Source organism: Ursus maritimus, unplaced genomic scaffold, assembly GCF_017311325.1.
Source record: "Ursus maritimus isolate PB19 unplaced genomic scaffold, ASM1731132v1 scaffold_2, whole genome shotgun sequence".
Taxonomy (NCBI): domain Eukaryota; kingdom Metazoa; phylum Chordata; class Mammalia; order Carnivora; family Ursidae; genus Ursus; species Ursus maritimus.
This window is the reverse complement of record NW_024424452.1, coordinates 37,063,487-37,081,764: the sequence shown is the minus strand read 5'-3', so window position 1 is coordinate 37,081,764 and position 18,278 is coordinate 37,063,487. Positions and strand designations below refer to the sequence as shown.

The 18,278-nt window shown below is 49.1% G+C and overlaps 1 protein-coding gene across 1 annotated transcript in view; it reads left to right on the top strand.

Annotated features, from left to right (window-relative positions):
* LOC103668787 (ATP-binding cassette sub-family A member 17-like) overlaps nucleotides 1–18,278 on the top strand; it is a 49,732-nt gene that overhangs the window by 12,608 nt on the left and 18,846 nt on the right. The window contains exons 9-15 of the mRNA XM_040634450.1: nucleotides 34–184; nucleotides 4,736–4,834; nucleotides 11,870–12,023; nucleotides 13,556–13,859; nucleotides 15,726–15,999; nucleotides 16,174–16,378; nucleotides 16,888–17,107. Of these exons, the coding sequence (XP_040490384.1) occupies nucleotides 34–184; nucleotides 4,736–4,834; nucleotides 11,870–12,023; nucleotides 13,556–13,859; nucleotides 15,726–15,999; nucleotides 16,174–16,378; nucleotides 16,888–17,107 (1,407 nt within the window). The remainder of the gene's footprint in view (nucleotides 1–33; nucleotides 185–4,735; nucleotides 4,835–11,869; nucleotides 12,024–13,555; nucleotides 13,860–15,725; nucleotides 16,000–16,173; nucleotides 16,379–16,887; nucleotides 17,108–18,278) is intronic.

Genomic DNA, 18,278 nt, shown 5'->3' with positions numbered 1-18,278 from the left:
GCTACAGAAAAAGTCTTTGAAATGTTGTTTCAGGTGCTGGATATTACATGACTTTAGTGAAGAAACCTCACTGCAGCACAGAGAAGATTTCTCATCTGATTTATCACCACATACCTAACGCAATTTTGCAGTCCAACATTGGAGAAGAATTAACATTTATTCTTCCTAAAAAGAGCATACACAGGTACGGACCCCAGAGGATGGGAGTGGCTGTTGGTCTGACAGAGCTCAGAGCCGGCTCTCTGCCCCTCTCCTCAGCAAGAGCTGTCTATTTGGCTAGGGTCTGGACCCCCAGGCCTTTGGCATCTCCTGGAAAAACAGCACACTCCAGGCAGAACAACTCCAAAATACGGGGCTCTGATGGTGTCACCTCCCTCCTTTAAAACCTCGATGGCTCCCACTGGCCTTCACGTTAAAGTCAGAAACCCTTTATTGGGTGGCGGAACTGAGATGAATGTCTGACCTGATTTTCTTTAATCATTTCAGACTTCAGAGTGGCTCCCGGCACTCCCCACCACCTTCTCTCCCTCGTGTTGCTCTCAAGCAGGAATCTGAGCTCATACTTTGCTAGGAAGATGAGAGCCACCAGATGGGAAGTCAACTTCACTCCCAACACAAGTTTCTTCCTTCCTTCCATCCTTACAGCCAGCGACGCGGCCTCTTTCTGCTGGAGGCTCACCCTTTGGCCCCAGCTGCAGGTCTTTCCATCCTGACTTCTCAGAAACCCACCTGCTTGACTCACCCCGCTCATCCACACCACCAGTCTCTCTCTCTACTGGGTCCCTTCCGGGGGCACACTAACTCCCCACCACCCTCCCCGAGGCCCTGGCACCCACTCCTGTATGTTCTGTCTCCATGAGTTGGGCTGCTCTCAGCACCTCGTATTAGCGCCATCCTGCAGCATTTGTCCTTTCGCGATTGGGTTAGACCTCTTAGCACAATGTTCTCGAGGTTCAGTGCTGTGGCACATTGCAGAATTTCCTTCCTTTTTAAGGCTGAATAATATCCCACGTCTCCCTCCCTCCTGCACACACGTGGTGTTTATCCTTTCCCCGTCAATGGATCCTTGGGGTGTGGCCCACTTGAGCTACGATGAATAGTGCCGCTATGAACATGGTGTACAAGTAGCCCTTCCAGGCTCTGCTTTTGATTCTTTGGGGTATATTTACGCAGAAGCAGAAGTGCTGTGTCCTACGGCAATTTTATTTTTAAGTTGTTTGAAGAACTACCACACTGTTTTCCGCAGAGGCTGTACCGTTTTGCAGTCTCTCCCACAGCACACAAGAAGTCCAGTTTCTCCACAGCTCACCAATACCTGTTGTTTTCTGTTTTGTTTTTTTCCTTAATAACCAGCCTAATGGGTGTGAGGTGGTACCTCACTGCTGGTCTGTTTTGCGTCTCCCTAATGACGAGTGATGTTGAGCTTCTTTCCATGTGCCTCTTGGCCATTCGTATGTCTTCTTTGGAGCAATGTCCATTGCCCATTTTTTAAAGTACTTTTATTTATGAAGTCATCATTAAGTCATCTCCACCCCCAACGTGGGGCTCGAACTCAGGACCCTGAGATCAAGTTTTGCACGCTCCTCTGACTGAGACAGCCAGGTGCCCCTCAAGTCCTTCACCCATTTTGGAAGCAAGCTGTTTTCTACTGTTCTGAAGTTGTAGGACTTCTCTCTACATTATGGGTATTAGTCCTTTATCAGACACAGGATTTGCAAGTATTTTCTCCCATTTGGTGGATTGTCTTTTTACTCCAATGATGGTGTTTCCTGATGCGCAAAATTTTTAAATTTAATGAAGTCCAACTTGTTTATTTTTTCTTTTGTTACTGTGCCTTTGGTGTCACATCCAAGAAATCACTGCCAGATCCCATGTTTTGAAGCTTTTGTGTGATTTCTGTGTGATTCTCTAGTTTTGTTCTTTTGCAAGATTGTTTTGCTTTTTAAGGGTCCCTTGAGATTCCATATGAATTTTAGGATGGGCTTTTCTCTTTCTGCAAAAAAAAAAAAAAAAAAAAAGTCCTTGCCCTTTTGGTAGGGCCTGTACTGACCCTGTGGAACACTCCAGCTGGCAGCGACATTTGAACAATATTACGTCTTGCAGTCCATGAATATGGGATGTGTTTCCATGTATTTCCATCTTCTTTACTTTCCTTTGGCAATGTCTGATAGTTGTCATTCTACAAGTCTTTCGTTTCCTTGATTAAGTTAATCCCTAAGTATTTTGTTGTTCGATGTGATGCTAAGTGGGGTAGTTTTTGTAATTTCCTTCTCAGATTTGCTCATTGTACTTAGAAATGCACCCGATTTCTGTGGGTTGACTTTAAACCCTGCTACTTTGTGCAGTTCACTTAGTAGTTCTCATAGCTTCCTTGTAGCGTCTTTAGAGTTTTCTACACATAAGATCATGTCATCTGCAAGCAGATGGTTTTACTTCTTCCTCTTCAATTTGGATGCCTTTTACTTCTTTTTCTTGCCTAATGACTCTGACTACAACTTCCAGCGCCAGGCACCTCCGGCTCTGCCAGCGCGGACGCTACGTCAGCGGGGAGGCAGATCCCCGGTCCTTCCCACGCTGCCATCTTGCCGGCATCGCCCACAGGCTCTCAGCCGTGAGCCAGGCTCCTCGAGTTAAATTAGCACTTGATTACACAAAGATACTTAGAAAATCCACAAATATTTGGAAATTCAACACTACACTTCTGAACAGCTTATGGGTCAAAGAGGAATTAGAAACGGTTCTGAATTGGACGGTGATGAAAACACGACAGATCCGAAATGTTCAGATGCTGCCAAAGCGGTGCCTGGAGGGAAACACACAGCTTTGAAACACTTACGTTAGGGAAGAAGAAAGCTTAAAACCAACGACCTGCGTTTCCAGCTGAGGGAGGGAGAAAAAGCAGAGAGAAAGTGAAGTGCACAGTACCGAGTAGAAAAGAAATAATAAATGTGAAGAGAGCAAATGATGGAAAAAGAAACAAAAAGTATCGAGAAGACTAAAATAGCCAGATATTGTTTATTACAAATATTAATAAGAGTGATAAGCCCCTGTCAAAGCCATCAAAGAAAAAAAGAAGAAATCCAAGAACCAGCATCTGGAATGAGAAGACCACCATACACACTGAGCACAGGGTTACAACAGCCGTGAGAAAATACCACAAACTGGACACTGTAGATGAAATGGACTGATTCCTTGAAAAACACAACCTACTCAGACTGACACAAAGTGAAAGAGAAGAATCCGAATTTAATCACACATCTATTGATGAAATCGAATTTGCAATGGCAAATGTCACCGAAAAGAAAATTCCAGGCCCTATCAGTCGCTGAGGAAATAAATCACCCCAATCTTTCAAAAAATAGAGACGGGAGCAGCACCCCACTCACTGGAAGGGCGGTGTGCCTCTGTTACCAACATCTGGAGCGTGGACAGAAACACAAAGTCTGTAGTAAAATAAGAGCCACCGAGTGGACTTACCTGGGGGTTCCAGGCGCCAAGACGGCTTGGCCCCCAGGCCTGGGGCCTCGGTGGGATTTCGGGAAGGCTGGGCCCAGCCGGAACCATTGATCAGAGCGTCTACCAAGTCCTGTAGGTCATGGCGGCTTCAATGGTGGCTCAGGAGTCCTGGAGAAGCCACCCAGAGCCTGCAGGCTTCCTCTGACCCAACCCCCATCACTTCCGTCCAAATGTCAATCAATGGGCAGGAGAGGAATCATCTGAAAGGGGCGGGAGAGCACTTTGCAGGGTGATGGGAAGGTCTACCTCTTGGTTGGGATGCGAACAAGGCATTTTACAACACGTAAACCTTGTTGCAAGACAGCCGCCATCGATGAGCATGATTTCAGTCATGGGAGACTGAAGAGCAAGGTACTGAGCACTGAAGATGGGACCACCGAGCACACAGCACGGGCCGGCTACTCCGCCGCGCGTCCTCACGTGCAGCTCCCCCGGTGCGTGAGGTAGTGTCTATCACACCGATGAGGAGAGCTGGGGACAGGGAAGATCTAGCCCTAGTCACACAACCCGCAAGTGGCAGAGTCGGGACTCAGGGCGCCTCCCACACCCTTACCCACCGTCCCGCACCTGGTGCGGCCTCTCCGGGGCGTCCGGCGTGCGAACAGCTTATTTAAAGGCACCTTGTTGGGCTTGACCCTGGGCTGCAAGGTAGGGGATTGTGGATTCCTTCATGTCACACAAAAAGCCATGATTCATTCAGCTAAAAAAAAAATGGAAGGCATGCCTAAGAAAGGGTTGGAGATTAGCAGGCTGTTGAGAATTAGCTCCTTTCCTCATTTAGAGGAACAATAGGGGAAAAAAAAGAGCACTCACTGTCTTTGGAGAGAGCAGCTGAGTTTGCCTCCTGGTCTTGCTACATGTGGCTGTGTGATCTTGGGGAAGTTACTTAGCCTTTCAGCACTGTCTTCAAAGAGCTGTTGAGACAACTGACGGAGTTCATACGTGGAAAAGGGCTGGGAATGGTCCCTGGCCCTTGGTAAGCACTCCAAAAATAGTATGAAAGAGATGAATTATTTACGAGGTGTGTGTGACATTTTTCGTCCCAGGAACGTTCTGGAGTAAATTCTGTCACCCTCGCTGCTCACGTTCAGAGGGCTGCAGCTTGGGAGTGACAAGATTGAGACCTCCCCAGCCCCCACTGTTTGCCCTGTGGAAAGCCAGGGTGACAGCGAGGGGTCCCCTTCCTCCTGTGAGGAATAAAACCACTCTTCCCTTGCAGGTTTCCCTCTCTATTTACCGAGCTGGAACTGAGGCAGGTAGAGCTGGGGATCGCCAGCTTTGGGGCCGCGGTCACCACCATGGAGGAGGTCTTCATTCGGTAAGCAAGGGTGACACTGCAGACCCCGAGGGTCTTACAGTAGAGGGGGCCTGAGGGTCCTGCATCTAACCCCTGTCCAGGGCTTGGCTCCTCCTCAGGGCACCTCCAGTGATGCTGATACTGCTCAACAGAGAAAGTGTTGAATACAGTATCACTTTCCAGGAGGGAAAAACAAACCAAGCGGACACTGTATCACCTGGGATGCTGTGGACTGTGAGTAACCGATGACCAAGACTCGCTGGTTTAACCAATGAGGGAGGCTGACTACGTCCAGCTCCGGGGTGGGCTGATGGATCCACTGAGCTACGTGAGTGTCAGGAAGCAGGCCGGCGGGCTTCCTTCTAGGAGGGTCACGATGGGGCTCTCTAGAGGAGCCACCCAGAAGGCCCAACAAGGCCAGAGAGTGAGGATCCAAGCTGGCAGTATCTGTCTGTTTCCTGCAACATGCAGGCTCTTTACGAGTGTTATTAATGATACATTTAATTGTATATTTTATCTTATATTTTCTACTAGTCCACGTGGCTTTTTCTCTCCCCCCTTTTGGGGTATTTTTCCTCCTTCTATATTTTCCTCCCCACGCTAGTGGGAAATTCTACGTTCTTGCCGAATGACGTTAGCGGTCAGCGTAGATCCTGAGACACGTATGCAGCCTGTCAATGTGCCGAGTGAGGTAGTAGCTTTACTTTGCTCCAGGAACACGCTGAGACCTCGGGGCACGCGCATCCCACCCTCACCAGCTTGTACACAGAACCATGCTACTGTTGAGAACGCCAGTGGTCGCTTAAACTCATGTGCGTGTACTGGGTGCGTTCCTCTTACTTCTCCGATAACCGTCCTGCCCACAGGACGCTCTCCACAGCGCCCGTTAGCATTTTTATGCAGGGGCCAAACACACTTGTGTTTTTGTTTCTGGGGTTTTGTTCGGTTTTGGTCTGGAAATGGTTTTAGCTCTCTAATTTTGGAAGGAGGCTGTCACCAGATTCAGAGTTACTTCCCATCAATGTGCTGAAGATACCATTTCCCAGTCTCCACTCTTGCTGCTGAAAGTGAGCTGTAGGTTTACCACTTCTTCCTTTGAAAGAAATCTGGCCACCCTTTGCTTCGGAATTATGCCCCTTAACCACAGTCTCTCTGGGTTCTGTTTTCTTTTTACTTATCCTGCTTGATGTCTGGTGGACTTCCGGCCCCCGACGGAATGCCTGCCGTGAGTTCCACAGCGTCCGCCGCCACGCGCTCCCGCGGCCTCTCTGCTGCTCAGTGTTCTCTCCCCGGAGGACAGGGCTTAGATCTTCTCGTTGTCTGTGCTATGTGAGTTTTCTCTTCTTTTTCACCTTTCCCAGCCCTTGCCTCCCAGAGCCGCGAGCTTGATAATATCCTCCGATGTATCACCCAGGTCGCCTCTTCTCTCTTCAGCCGTGTCCGATCCTCAGTTCAACACTTCCACTGAGTTCTAACAATTACGTCTTTATCAAAGTACAACAGACGTACCGAAAGGTGCACAAATATCGAGGCTACAGCTCAGTTTTATTACCGAGTTCTCATCTATTCTGGATACAAGTCCTTTGTCAGGGGCATTTTCTGCCCGGCCTGCGGCTTCCCTCTTCCTATTCTCAGAGCCCACCCTTAGGTCACAAAGTCATTCTGCTACCTTTTGTTCAGGAACTTGACCATTTTAGCTTCTGCATTAGATCCGAGGCCCACCTGGCATTAACTTTGGGGTTAACCTGTGTTAACTTGTGTGTGACAAGAAGTTGAGGTTCATTTTCTTGCATGTGGGTATCCAGTCACGATGGAACTATCTGGGGAAGAGACTTCCTTCCATACCAAATTGTTTGGATGCCTTCAAAATCAGTCAACTGTGTATGTCAATTTCTACACCCCTATTGTGTCCCACTGAACCAGCTGTCTGTCCCACGCCAGTCCCACACCACTGTGATTCCTGGAGCTCTGTAGGATGTCTTCAAGTCAGGTAGTAGATGGTTCTTCCGGGTCTATTTTTTGAAGATTGTTTTGGCCATTATAGGTCGTCTGTGTTGACATGTAAATTTAAATTTAAACTCATCAATTTCTATTTTGAAAAAAAGACCCTGCTGGAAAACTCATTCATTGGTTACAACAGGCAACACCATGTGAATGCGAGCCGTTAACAACAGGGAAAACAGGAGCAGGGGTAGAACAGATACAAGGGAATTCTGTGCTTTCTGCTCAGTTTTTCTGTAAACCTAAAACTGTCTAACTATAAAGTCTGTTTTTTTTCACCTGCTGGGAACATGACTGGTACTAAATTGAATCTACAGATTAATTTGGGGAGAATGGCCATCTTTCAAACATTCATCCTTCCAATCCATACATATTACACATAGCTTCGTTTACTTGGGAGATCATTTCTCATTTTTATCGGCCATATTTTGCCGTTTCCAGAAGTTCTGCATATCTTTTGTGAAACTTACTCCTACGTATTTCATAGTTTTTGAAGGCATGGAAATGGATTCCTAAATTTTGTTTCCAATCAGTTGTGGCAGATCTAGAAGTCACTCTGTATTATTTATATCTAGAGATATAATTTATTCACTTATTCAAACAGTTTGGGGTTGATTTCCTTAGTATTTTGTGTATAACCATCATGTCATGTAAAGAAGTTCTACTTCTTATTTCCCAGTCTTCATGCCTTCCACTTGCTTATCTCACTGGTAGGGTCTTGAGCATAATGCCGACTGGAAGTAGAGAGGAGGGATGTCCTCTCCTGGTGAGGGGAATGTATAGCGATATAAATCTCCCTCTGAGCTTCACCTGCCTGCGTCTCTGTTTTCTGGTATGTAGTATTTTCATTACCATTGAGTTACAAATATGTTTATTTTTCCATGCGGTTTCTGCTCTGACCTGTGGCTTACTTAGAACTGTGTTTCTTAATTTCCAAATTCATGGAGATTTTTTAAAAAACTGTTCTCTTGTTTTATTTTGCCTTGTTTTGTTAATGTAGTTGATTTCTGACCTAATTTCACTCTGGTCCTAGCATATACCCTGTATAGCCTCCTTCCTCCAAAATACTTATGTCTGTGGCTCAGGTTACATTCCGATTTTACAAAAGAATGCTCGTTCCTCAGTTGCTGGGTGCCGTCTTTTGCATACAGCAGCCAGGTCCAGTTATATCTGTGGTGTACAAATCTTTGGCATCTTTAAAAAAAAAATTATCTGGGGGCGCCTGGGTGGCACAGTCAGCCAAGCGTCGGACTCTTGGTTTTGGCTCAGGTCATGATCTTGGCGTCACGAGACTGAGCCCCATGTCGGGCTCCACGTTCAGCATGGAGTCCGCTTGTCCCCCTCTCTCCCTCTGCACCTCACCCTGCTCTCTCTCTCTCTCATAAACAAATAGATAAAATCTTAAAAAAAAAAAAAAAAGCAAGTGAGACACTAAGTCCAGCTTACAATCAAGGGGAAGAGATTAGCACAAGCAACAAAAGCAAAAACAAACAAGTAGGACTGTATCAAACTAGAAAGTTTGTACCCAGTGAGCGCACACACCACCCCCACAAGAGAACACCGTTCAGCCATTAAAAAGAAGGACAATCCTACTATCGGCAACAACACAGGTGGTCCCTGAGGGCATTGTGCTCGATGAAATAAGTCAGAGAAAAACACACACTGTATGATCTCACTTAGATGTGGAATCTAAAAACCAAACAAACAGACAGACTCCTAGAAGCAGAGAACAGCTGTGGGGTCACCGGAGGCAGGTGGTGGGGGAATTAGGTGATGGGGGTCGAAAGGCACAAACTTCCAGCCGTACAGAGAGTGAGTTCTGGGGGGTCACGTGCAGCATGATGACTGCAGTCCATAGCACTGTATTGGTATTGGACAGCTGTTCAGAGAGTAAATGGTAAAAGCTCTCACCACAAGGAAAAGCTGTTGCAACGCTGTGAGGTGGTGGACAGTAACTGAACTCACTGTGGGGATCACTCCACAGCATATATGGACACCTGAAACACACCATGGTATTTGTCAGTTATATCGCAATAAAACTGGGAGGTTAGGACAGGGCCAACACCAGGAGGTAGAGATTCGGGGGGCCAGTCAGACACCGTCTACTGCATGTGGAAGCTCTCCGAGGAGCTCGTACTCTGTCTGCAGAAGCCTATCACCTGATGTCTGAAGAAAGTGTGGTGTGGTGTTCGCCAGCCTCCCACTGTAGAAAAATCCCCTCCCTCCCTCCCTCCCTGAAATTCAGTCTTAATAAATGACACTCTTATTTTTTTAAATAGAAAAAAAAAAACCCTACTAGCAGAAACCAAATGAGGACGAAAAATTAAAAAATACAACCTATGCCATGAAATTTCATGGGGCCAAAGAAAATACCGTGGCGAAGTGCCCCGTGACGCCCGACTCTCCCTACACACCCACCTCAGGCACCAGCGGAAGTCCTGACGAGAGGCCCACAAATCCTGGTAACTGTCATTAATATCCCCCAATGTGTAGAAGGGCTAAAGAAAGGAGGAAGCCTGGAAAAGTCAAGGAGAAACCATCCAGAGCAGAAGCAGAGCCTCGGCAAAGGCCGGGAGGACCTCCAGGGCGCACTGTCCATGGGAGCAAGTCCCAGGCTGCTCACTCCAGCCTCACCCGTCTCACTGTAAATACCGCTGACCCGTAGACGCAGCAAGATTTTGCAGAACTGACTCTGTGACTCATGAAGCTAGGTCACAAAAGATACGGTAGCCCTGCTCTCGCTCAGTCTGGGAGAAGCCAGCTACTGTCTCGTGAAGGTACTCAGGCAGCCCCAGGCAGCAACTGCGGCTCCTTCCAAGACCTATCCTGGAGCTGGCTCATATTGGCTCGCGAGAGCCAATCATTAAACTATCAAGAATTGTGTGAGCCAGTTAAACATAGCAATTATTAAAAATTAAATTGCATAAACTTATGATTTCATGGGGAAAAACAGTGGTACATGTGATATCCATTCCAGAGTGTGGTTTTTTTCCCACATCACCAAGCAGATAACTCCATCCTGACACCATCTATCTGGAAGACTCGCATCAGATCCCCCAGGTTAAGGGCTCAGGCCTGCAAGACTGCCCCCAACTCCCAACTCCAGACCCCAGTCCCAAGTCCAGGTGGTCACGTGGGCTTTTGACCCAGCGGCTATAGACTGGACGTTCCCACCACTCCCTCTTTGATCCATTTGCTAAAACGGCTCACAGAGCTCAGAGAAACACTCTTACAGTTACCAGTTTACTATAAGGATACGATACCAGATCCAGATGAACACATACACAGGGACAGGGTCTGAAGCGTCCATGTGCTCTGAGGGTGCCTTGGTCCCCACACCTCCACGTGCTCACCAACCTGGAAACCCTCTGAATCCTGCCCATTTGGGGTTTTACGGAGGCTTCATTGCCTATGTATGGTTGATGGATTAAATCGTTGGCCACTTGTGCTTAAACTCAATCTCCAGCCCCTGTCGCCTCCCAGGAGGCTGGGAGGTGGGCCTGAGAGTTCCAACTTGGCCACGACATGGATGGTTCTCCTGGCAACCGGCCCCCATCCTCACGTGCTTTCCGAAAGTCACGTCGTTCGCACAACAAAACACACCTTAACCACTGTCACCACTTAGGAAGTTACAAGTGTTTGAGGAGCCCGGTGCCAGGACCGGAATGAAGACCAAATACGTATTTATGATAAATTACAATATTACAAATGGTGACACACAAGACTTCTTCTCCTCCTGATTTGGCCACATTCTACTGTTACCAGTGCTCTTGAGGTTATTTACATCCACCACATCTGCGTGATGGGTGTGTTGTGTCGATGGTTTGAAATCAACCACGGTGAGACTACCTATACCACAGAACTTGGTACACGCTACAAATTAGGGTAGACTGAGAAAGTCATGGAGAAAACGTTAATAATGCAAAGTAAGTTTAGAAGTGTCTCTGGAGCCATTTCGTTAAGAAGGGCACAAAAACTTGCAGAAACATCCTTCCAGTATTAAAAAAAGTATCATTCAACTCAACAACAGCATTGCTCCCCCCAGGATGAATGAGTGAAGTTATGACACACGTCTTTGTTATCTCATGTTTACCCTGATCATGAATGTTCATTAGAACCAACATTCTTCTCAGAACCTCACTTGGAGAGCTAGCTGTGAAACAGGCCATGGGAGGGCACTGTCTGGGAAGCAGACCCTCCGGCCCCAGCCCCGCCTTCAGACCACTGCAGCCCTGGCCCGCCGCCCGCCAGCAGCCTCAACACACACCCTGAGATGGCGCCACCCAGTTCAGCAACTGTGGGAGAGAATGAACCCTTATGGTTGTTTCGAGCTGTTCAGTTTGGGGATAATCTGTGCCTCAGCCTATCGTGGACACCAACAAACACACCGTCTTTTACCCAACTCTGCTACAGGGAAAACGAGCCACGATGTACTGGACTAGTTTGTGGTGACAAATTCCCTGACCCGAAGACTATGAATAAAGATATGTTTCTTGACTTCTTAACGGTTTGTTGTCAGCAATGAGAGCGTCTTTTTGCCTCAAGCAGGGTTCGGCCAACTTTTTCTTGGAAGGCCAGAGAGGACGCATTCTAGGCTATTGTAGACTCAGGGGCATAATCAAGGAGAATATGTACATGATTAGATAACTATCTAACACGTAACCATTTAAAAATGTAAAATCCATTCTGAGCTCAGGACCAAACAGAAAACAAGGCCTTGGGCTAGATTTGGCCCCGGGCTGCAGTTTACTCGGCCTGTGCCTAGAGGGTCAGCAAGGCTACAAGTTATAATTGACGATTTTGCTCATAACATAGATATTAAATGATATTTCATTTTTGTCTTAATTTGCATATGGCATCTTTCAGGGAATACAATGGAATCTATTCATGCAAACGTCGCCTCAGTTCTTTGGAAAAGCCCCTGGTCGGTAAATTCAATATTCAGTTAATTCAGTATTTACTCAGGGCCTGTTTAAGACTCTTTAAATCCAAACAAACTGAAGTCAGTTGTGATTTTTGTGAATTTGCATTTCTCTTTGTTTCGGCCTGGTTTAGGGTTAACAAGTTGTCAGACACCAACACAGATACCCAAGCCCTCAAGATCCCCTTGATGCAGTCCCAACGAAGAGTCCCTATCAGCAGGATTAAACGCATTCACTCCAGGATCTTCTCAATACGGTCGGGCCTGCCAATCCAGCTGAACACTGGGGTGAGCAAGGATTTCAAATGCATGCAAGAGGGCAGATCTGGGTTCAGTTCTTAGAATCACGCCATTCTTCTGTCACAAAGTGCAGGTCAGCCTTTCACAGGGGCTTGAGAAAAAAAATGTGCAGATTTTCAGCATAAAGGACAGGCCCCCCCGCTAGGTTTCAGCAATGCCAGGCTCTCGGCTCTAGTTCAAAGGCAACATCCTAGTGTTTCCTGACCAGGATTAACCCAGTGGAGGAAAGTACCAGCAAAGGTCACAGGAAAGGTCACAGGAAAGGTCTTAGCCCTTCCTCTCACCAAGAACAAGAAAGAATAAAAGTCTACTGGCCACAAAAGCATGTTTAATCTTCCTTTTCCATCTTTCACTGTGAAACAGATCACATATTAGATCACCTGGAGTTTAAGATTTTTTTAAACATCCTTATGAAATATTTGGATAACCTATCATGTTCCTCCATTGCCGAAAAAAAATTCCTGATGTGCATCTTTACAAAATGGTCTCAATTTGGCCATCCACAAGACATGACCGTAAAACACTGAGACTGGTTATCATGGGTTAGGGAAGAGACTGATTCCATTGTTTCATAATCTCGAATCACATTTGAAAGGAGAAGGGTTATCGAGGCCAGCTGCCTCCCCTGTACAGGGGGCTCTTCTCCAGGTTCCAGCAGGAGGCTCACCTGGGCTCCGCTTGGCCAAGTTTTGCTTCTGGAGACTTCCCAGGAAGTAGTTCTCAGGGTACAACCTCAGACGAGTTGAGAGCAGTGCCTTTTGAGGAATGTTTGGGGTGAATGTGCCTTCATCATGTCCAGTGCGGGGAATTTCGGGGTTGCTTGGTAGAGACTTTCAGGGATTTGTTGGTATTTGGGGCCAGGAACATAGGAATGCCTGACTCAGACCTGACCACCAAGCCTGTCCCCACAAAGGCTCCAGGTGGACGAGTTGCGGCCTCTCCCTGCCCTCGTTCCGGCTGCACCAGTGAGAAGCGGCATGGGGGCCCACGGTGCTGACCCCCAGCGTCTCCCACCCCAGGCCCACCTACATGTTTTGGTCCCCAGCGCACATGACCACACCCTTCACAATTACTGTCCGGGCCGCAGGGGACGCGTGCTCGGGTACCTGCAGGATGCATCACCAGAAGTGGAATTTCTAAGTTAAAAGACCATATGAATATTAAATTAGATTGTATTTCTCCAGCTAATTTGTTTTCTAAAAAAGTTGTACCAAATTAAAACTCCAGCAGTGGTATTTTCCCCACATCCTCACCGACAGATAATCTGGTAGATTTAAAAAAATGGCATCATACTTACATTTGCTATCTGTTTAGGCTACTCTTCCAGATCTTTCCAATCTATGGCTTCTTTTTCTGCTGTTAAATGTCAATCAAATCACTGGATCAAAGAATTTTTACTCGCAGCAAATTCTGAACATCATCAAAATGTTAAGCCCCGTGTGAGAGCGCGCAGCTGGGCGTGGGTCCGGCGGCTCCTCTCCGTGGCCTTGCTAATGGGGTGCCCCCTGTTTCTATTGCAGCTCAGCCTTATCTGCCAACAGTTCTATGCCATGTTCCTGAAAAGGGTCACCTACTCTTGGCGCAACTGGATGTTGATGCTGACGATACAGATCCTGGCGCCTCTGGGGATCACCATCTTCAGCCTTGCCTTCCTCAACTTGGAAAGGCGCATGGACGAGGTCCCACTGGAATTGACCCTAAAAACATACGGGCAAACCATTGTCCCATTCTATATTTCTCCCAATTCCAGGCTGGGTCCTCGGCTTTCGGAATATTTTACAAACATGCTTGTGTCTGAGGAGCAGATCCCTCTGGAGACCCTGAGTAAGTCCGAGGCTCTGGCAAACCGGGTGTGCTGCGGGCACGTTGCTCCCTGTGGGGACGCCCCATCCTTTGGGGCCACGCGATGCTCCCTGAAGTCAGGCGAACAGCCAGAAGTCTCAGAAAAACTTCTTTAACCCCCCAGATGACAGGAAAGGGAGGATGCCCAGAAATGAAACCAGGCCATGTCTTTCTGGGGACTTGGGCATGTCCAAAAAATGAAACTGATAAATTATCTGATGTGTCAGACATATCCTGAGAGATTTACACGTCTATCGTGTATCGGGGGTTTGGTGACAGATGTAGAGCGCGCTAAGCAAATGTGAGAAGGACGGACATGGGGCACCTGGGTAGCTCAGGTTGAGCGTCTGACTCTTGATTTCAGCTCAGGTCACGATCTCAGGGTCGTGAGATTGAGTCCCAGTCAGGCTCCATGCTGGGTGTGGAGCCTGCTGGAGATTTTCCCTCTCCCTCTGCTCCCCCACCCCGCTCACATGCACACTCGCACTCTCTCTCTGTATCTAAAAATAAATACATCTCTAAAAAAAAGAAAGAAAGAAAGAAAAGGAAGGACCTTAACTCTGGCAGGGAGGTTGTACAAAAAAGGAAACACAGCGTAACATACCACTTGGTTCAGCTGTGAACTGATTTAACCAACTTTATGATGTGCTCCAGGGGAGGGCAGAGGAGGGGAGCCTGTACGGGTTGCGGGTAAGAGAAGAAAGGCCTTGTTTCCATAATAGTACATCAATAGGTACATGTGCCATTTAGCAGTCTGGAGAAACGCCAGCTGACCAGCGTGAGAGAGGGTGCTCCCAGGGAGCAGGCACTGGGGGACGGCAAAGGGCAGGCCAGGCCATTGCCATTTGTCATTGTGAGTCTTGCATAATTATTCGGATTTAAAAATTATATTGCATGAGTCATTTGGACTAGAAATCAAATTGTAAAGTATTCGCTTTTTAAAATAAAGAGATCAAATGTGGAACATGGTGTGGCAAGATGGGGGGAAGGAGAAATCTCGCCTCCTCCGGGAACCGAGTGAGCGAGCAAGCATCCTGCCAGCAGCATGGTTACCGCTGTCTCTGGGATGGGCAGTCCCTTCCAGTGCCTAAGACCCCCGAGCTCTAGGGAGTTCTAGGTGGGTCGTGTGTTTATGTGGTGCTGTGCACTGAGAGCACAGTGAAGAACAGTGTTGCTACCAGCCCGTGGTGAGTCCCTCGCCCAGGGGTTGGAGGGGAAGTGAAGACAGTTGTGGTGCAAAGTGACAGTCGGAACGGTGGCAGCGCCGAGGGATTGCGGGGACATAGCTCAGCCTCGGAGGGGGGCACAGTGGCTACAGGGTGAGAGCCTGAGCTGACTGGCAGAAGGGGAAGAGAACTGGAGAACATTCCAAACCACAAGGACAGCGTTTGTAAGCACGGGGAACAGTGGGTCCTCAGGGGTGGCAAGGACCCGAGGACGTGAGCTGGGTTTGGAGGGTGACTGAGTGCTGCAGGCCGTGTGTGGGGGCAGTGAGGGCCACTGGCGGTGGTTTGGTGAGGTGCAGTGCGACCACGTGTCGCCTTCCACGCACACAGGAGGGACTGCCTTTGCCACACAGTCCTGGCAAAGGTCAAGGCCCTGGAGAGGGCAGGGGATAGACAGATGGAAAGATGACTAGACTTCTCTCCTTTTTTCCCACTGCTCCCATAAACATAAGGGAGGTTTTAGAGTGGCCCCAGAGCTGTGGGGCCCGGGCAGGAGGCGGCCCTGCAGGCACAGGGGTCCCTGGAAGTGAGGGCGCAGCCACGTCCGGAGGAGCCCCCTTTCAGATGGGGCTGGGGTCCGGGGACGAGGTGCACAGCTCTGGGACACTCTGCTCTCTCGCAGGCTCAGTGGAAGACCTCCTCCTGCAAAAGGCAGAGGAGGAGCCTGAGGGCTTTGATTACAAATATGTCGTGGCGGCTTCCTTTGAAGACTCGGGGAACCACACCACGGTGACGGCACTATTCAACAACCAGGCGTACCACTCCCCCGCCGTGGCACTGGCGCTCGTGGACAACTTTCTCTTCAAGCTGCTGTCCGGGGCCAGAGCCTCCATCACAGTCGTCAACCACCCTCAACCCCGGTCGGCCCTGGAGGTCTCGGAGGACATCTTGTATCAGTAAGTGCGACTGCCCTTCCCCCGGCAAAGCCTTCCCGTCCACAGTGCGGCTCGACCACCTGCCCCTTCGTGTTTGCTTCTCTTTGTAACGACAAATCCTGCCTGCAGAGGACCGCTCCTGTGAGCAGCTCTGCTTAAACCGCTTCCTCCCTCTCTCTCCGTGTCCTGTCGCAGGGGCCCAAAAGCGCACTTCCTCATTATCAACTTGCTTTTCGGAATAGCTTTCCTGTCCAGCTCATTTTCCATCTTGACAGTCAAAGAGCGATCCTCGAAGGCCAAGCACATCCAGTTCACCAGCGGCATTTACGTGGCTACTTTCTGGCTGTCGGCGCTGCTGTGGGACCTCATCACCTCCCTCATCAACGGTCTGCTGCTGCTGGTGAGGGCTGCATGGTGCTGGGACTGCCCCCATGCACATCACGGGGGATTTGCCTCAAGGAGACCCCACGAAGGACCGGAAGTCTAGGCTGCCAGTTCACCCAGGGCGTGACTCCGTCACTGACTCTGGGGAAAAGGTCCCCGCCCGTGAGGATCCCCAATCTGGCATCCCCGTGACTGCTGCCACAGCTAGGAACAGGCAGCACACGGAGGATGTGTGTTCATAGCCGGAAATAGCTCAGCAGGGCACCGAGGGGGCAGCTATCGGATTGTGACAGTCTGTGCGGGACAGGTCATGTCCCCTTTGCTCTGTGTTCTGTAATGGTTGCTGAGCCCCTGACTGCACGGTGCTGACTCGCCGGGCAGAGCCGCCATCTGCACAGCGAGACGAGGAAGCACAGGGAGCACCTGTGCCGCAAACTTATTCTTAAAGTTGGAATCGTCGTGTCCTCTCTCCAATCCTCAGCACCCACTCTTAGTGACTCTTCCAAACTCTGCCTCTTTCCCCAGGTGGTGTTTCTGTACCACCAGGAGGAAGCCTTCACGCACCAGGACAGCGCCCCGGCCGTCCTGCTAGCGTTCGCGCTCTACAGCTGGGCCAGCGTCCCCCTCGTCTACCTCAGCAGCTTCTGCTTCCACTATGAAGGCGGTGCCTTCGTCAAGCTCATCATCATACTCACCTTCTTGAGCCTCGGCCCCCTCATCCTCGTCTCCATCACAAGCGAAAAAGGTGAGGACTGTCCTAGCTACACACACCTTTCGTGCTTCCGCTCACAGCCATGCAAGGCGCACCCCCTTCCGTGAGACTGTCCTCAGCCATCTCCTCAAGAGCCCTAAACCGTGTCCCAAACACACATCTCCAGGAGAGCGGAGAGACGTGCTGGCTACGTTCCTCCCGCGGGTTACGCTCAGCAGCAGACAGGGAACAAAGCGCCTGGCGCACACACGCAGGCATGCGGATGGACACCTGACCCCACTGATAGGACAAACCCTGGTGACAGAAAGTCAGGACGGCGGTGGCCTCTGGGTTTCGGGGAGAGGGGCTGACTAAACAGGGACCCCACGGAACCTCCTGAACCTACTCTGCATCTTGAGCGAGGTGTTAGTTACACGGGCATAGACGTTTATCAAAATTCATCAAGTTGTCCACTTATGATCATGCGTTTCATTGAAATAAATGATTCCTCCGTTAAAAAAGAAGCTAGTGAGACTATCAATAAGCCCAGGTTGGGAGGGGCTGTCTGGGGAGTGCGCAGTTAGGGTCAAAGCGCTGGGGAGCAGGCCATCATTCATACTGTGCACCTTGACGCTGACGTCTTCGTGTCTAGGCTGCATCTCCCTCTGCATCGGGTTGGATACACACGTTCGTTTCTGCCTCTGTGATTCTCTTCTCCATTTACTTGGACACCAACCACCTCCTTTAAATTGGCTTTTGGGTTTTTCTTGTTGTCTCTACCTAAGAATATGTGAATAGCTCCCTCTGTCTTGGTCTTAGGAGCCGTTCTGTCTCCTAAAGGACTGGCCGTGCGTGTATTCTTAGCCATCTTGACTGAGCATGTAGTACTGGTCTCGTGGTCTGCACTTCGTGGCGCCCTTCCTAGTTCTCATGCATACCACCTGTGGAATTTGGGAGGTGGAATTGTTTTCATCCGAGCAGATCAAAAAAGCAACAGCATTTTGGCTTTATGATGGGAACAGAGCAAAAAGCATGCTGCAGACAGAGGAAAGGGGTTAGCAAAGACGCGTCCTAAGGGAACCCTAACCCCGCAGTCCTCACGGGTCAGCATTTCAAGACACACCCCAGGTGATCCCAACGTGGGCAGGCCAGGGAATCACTCTGAGCAATGCTGCCCTCGTCTCCAGAAAGAATCTAAGGATTCCTACCTTTCTCTTCTCCTCTA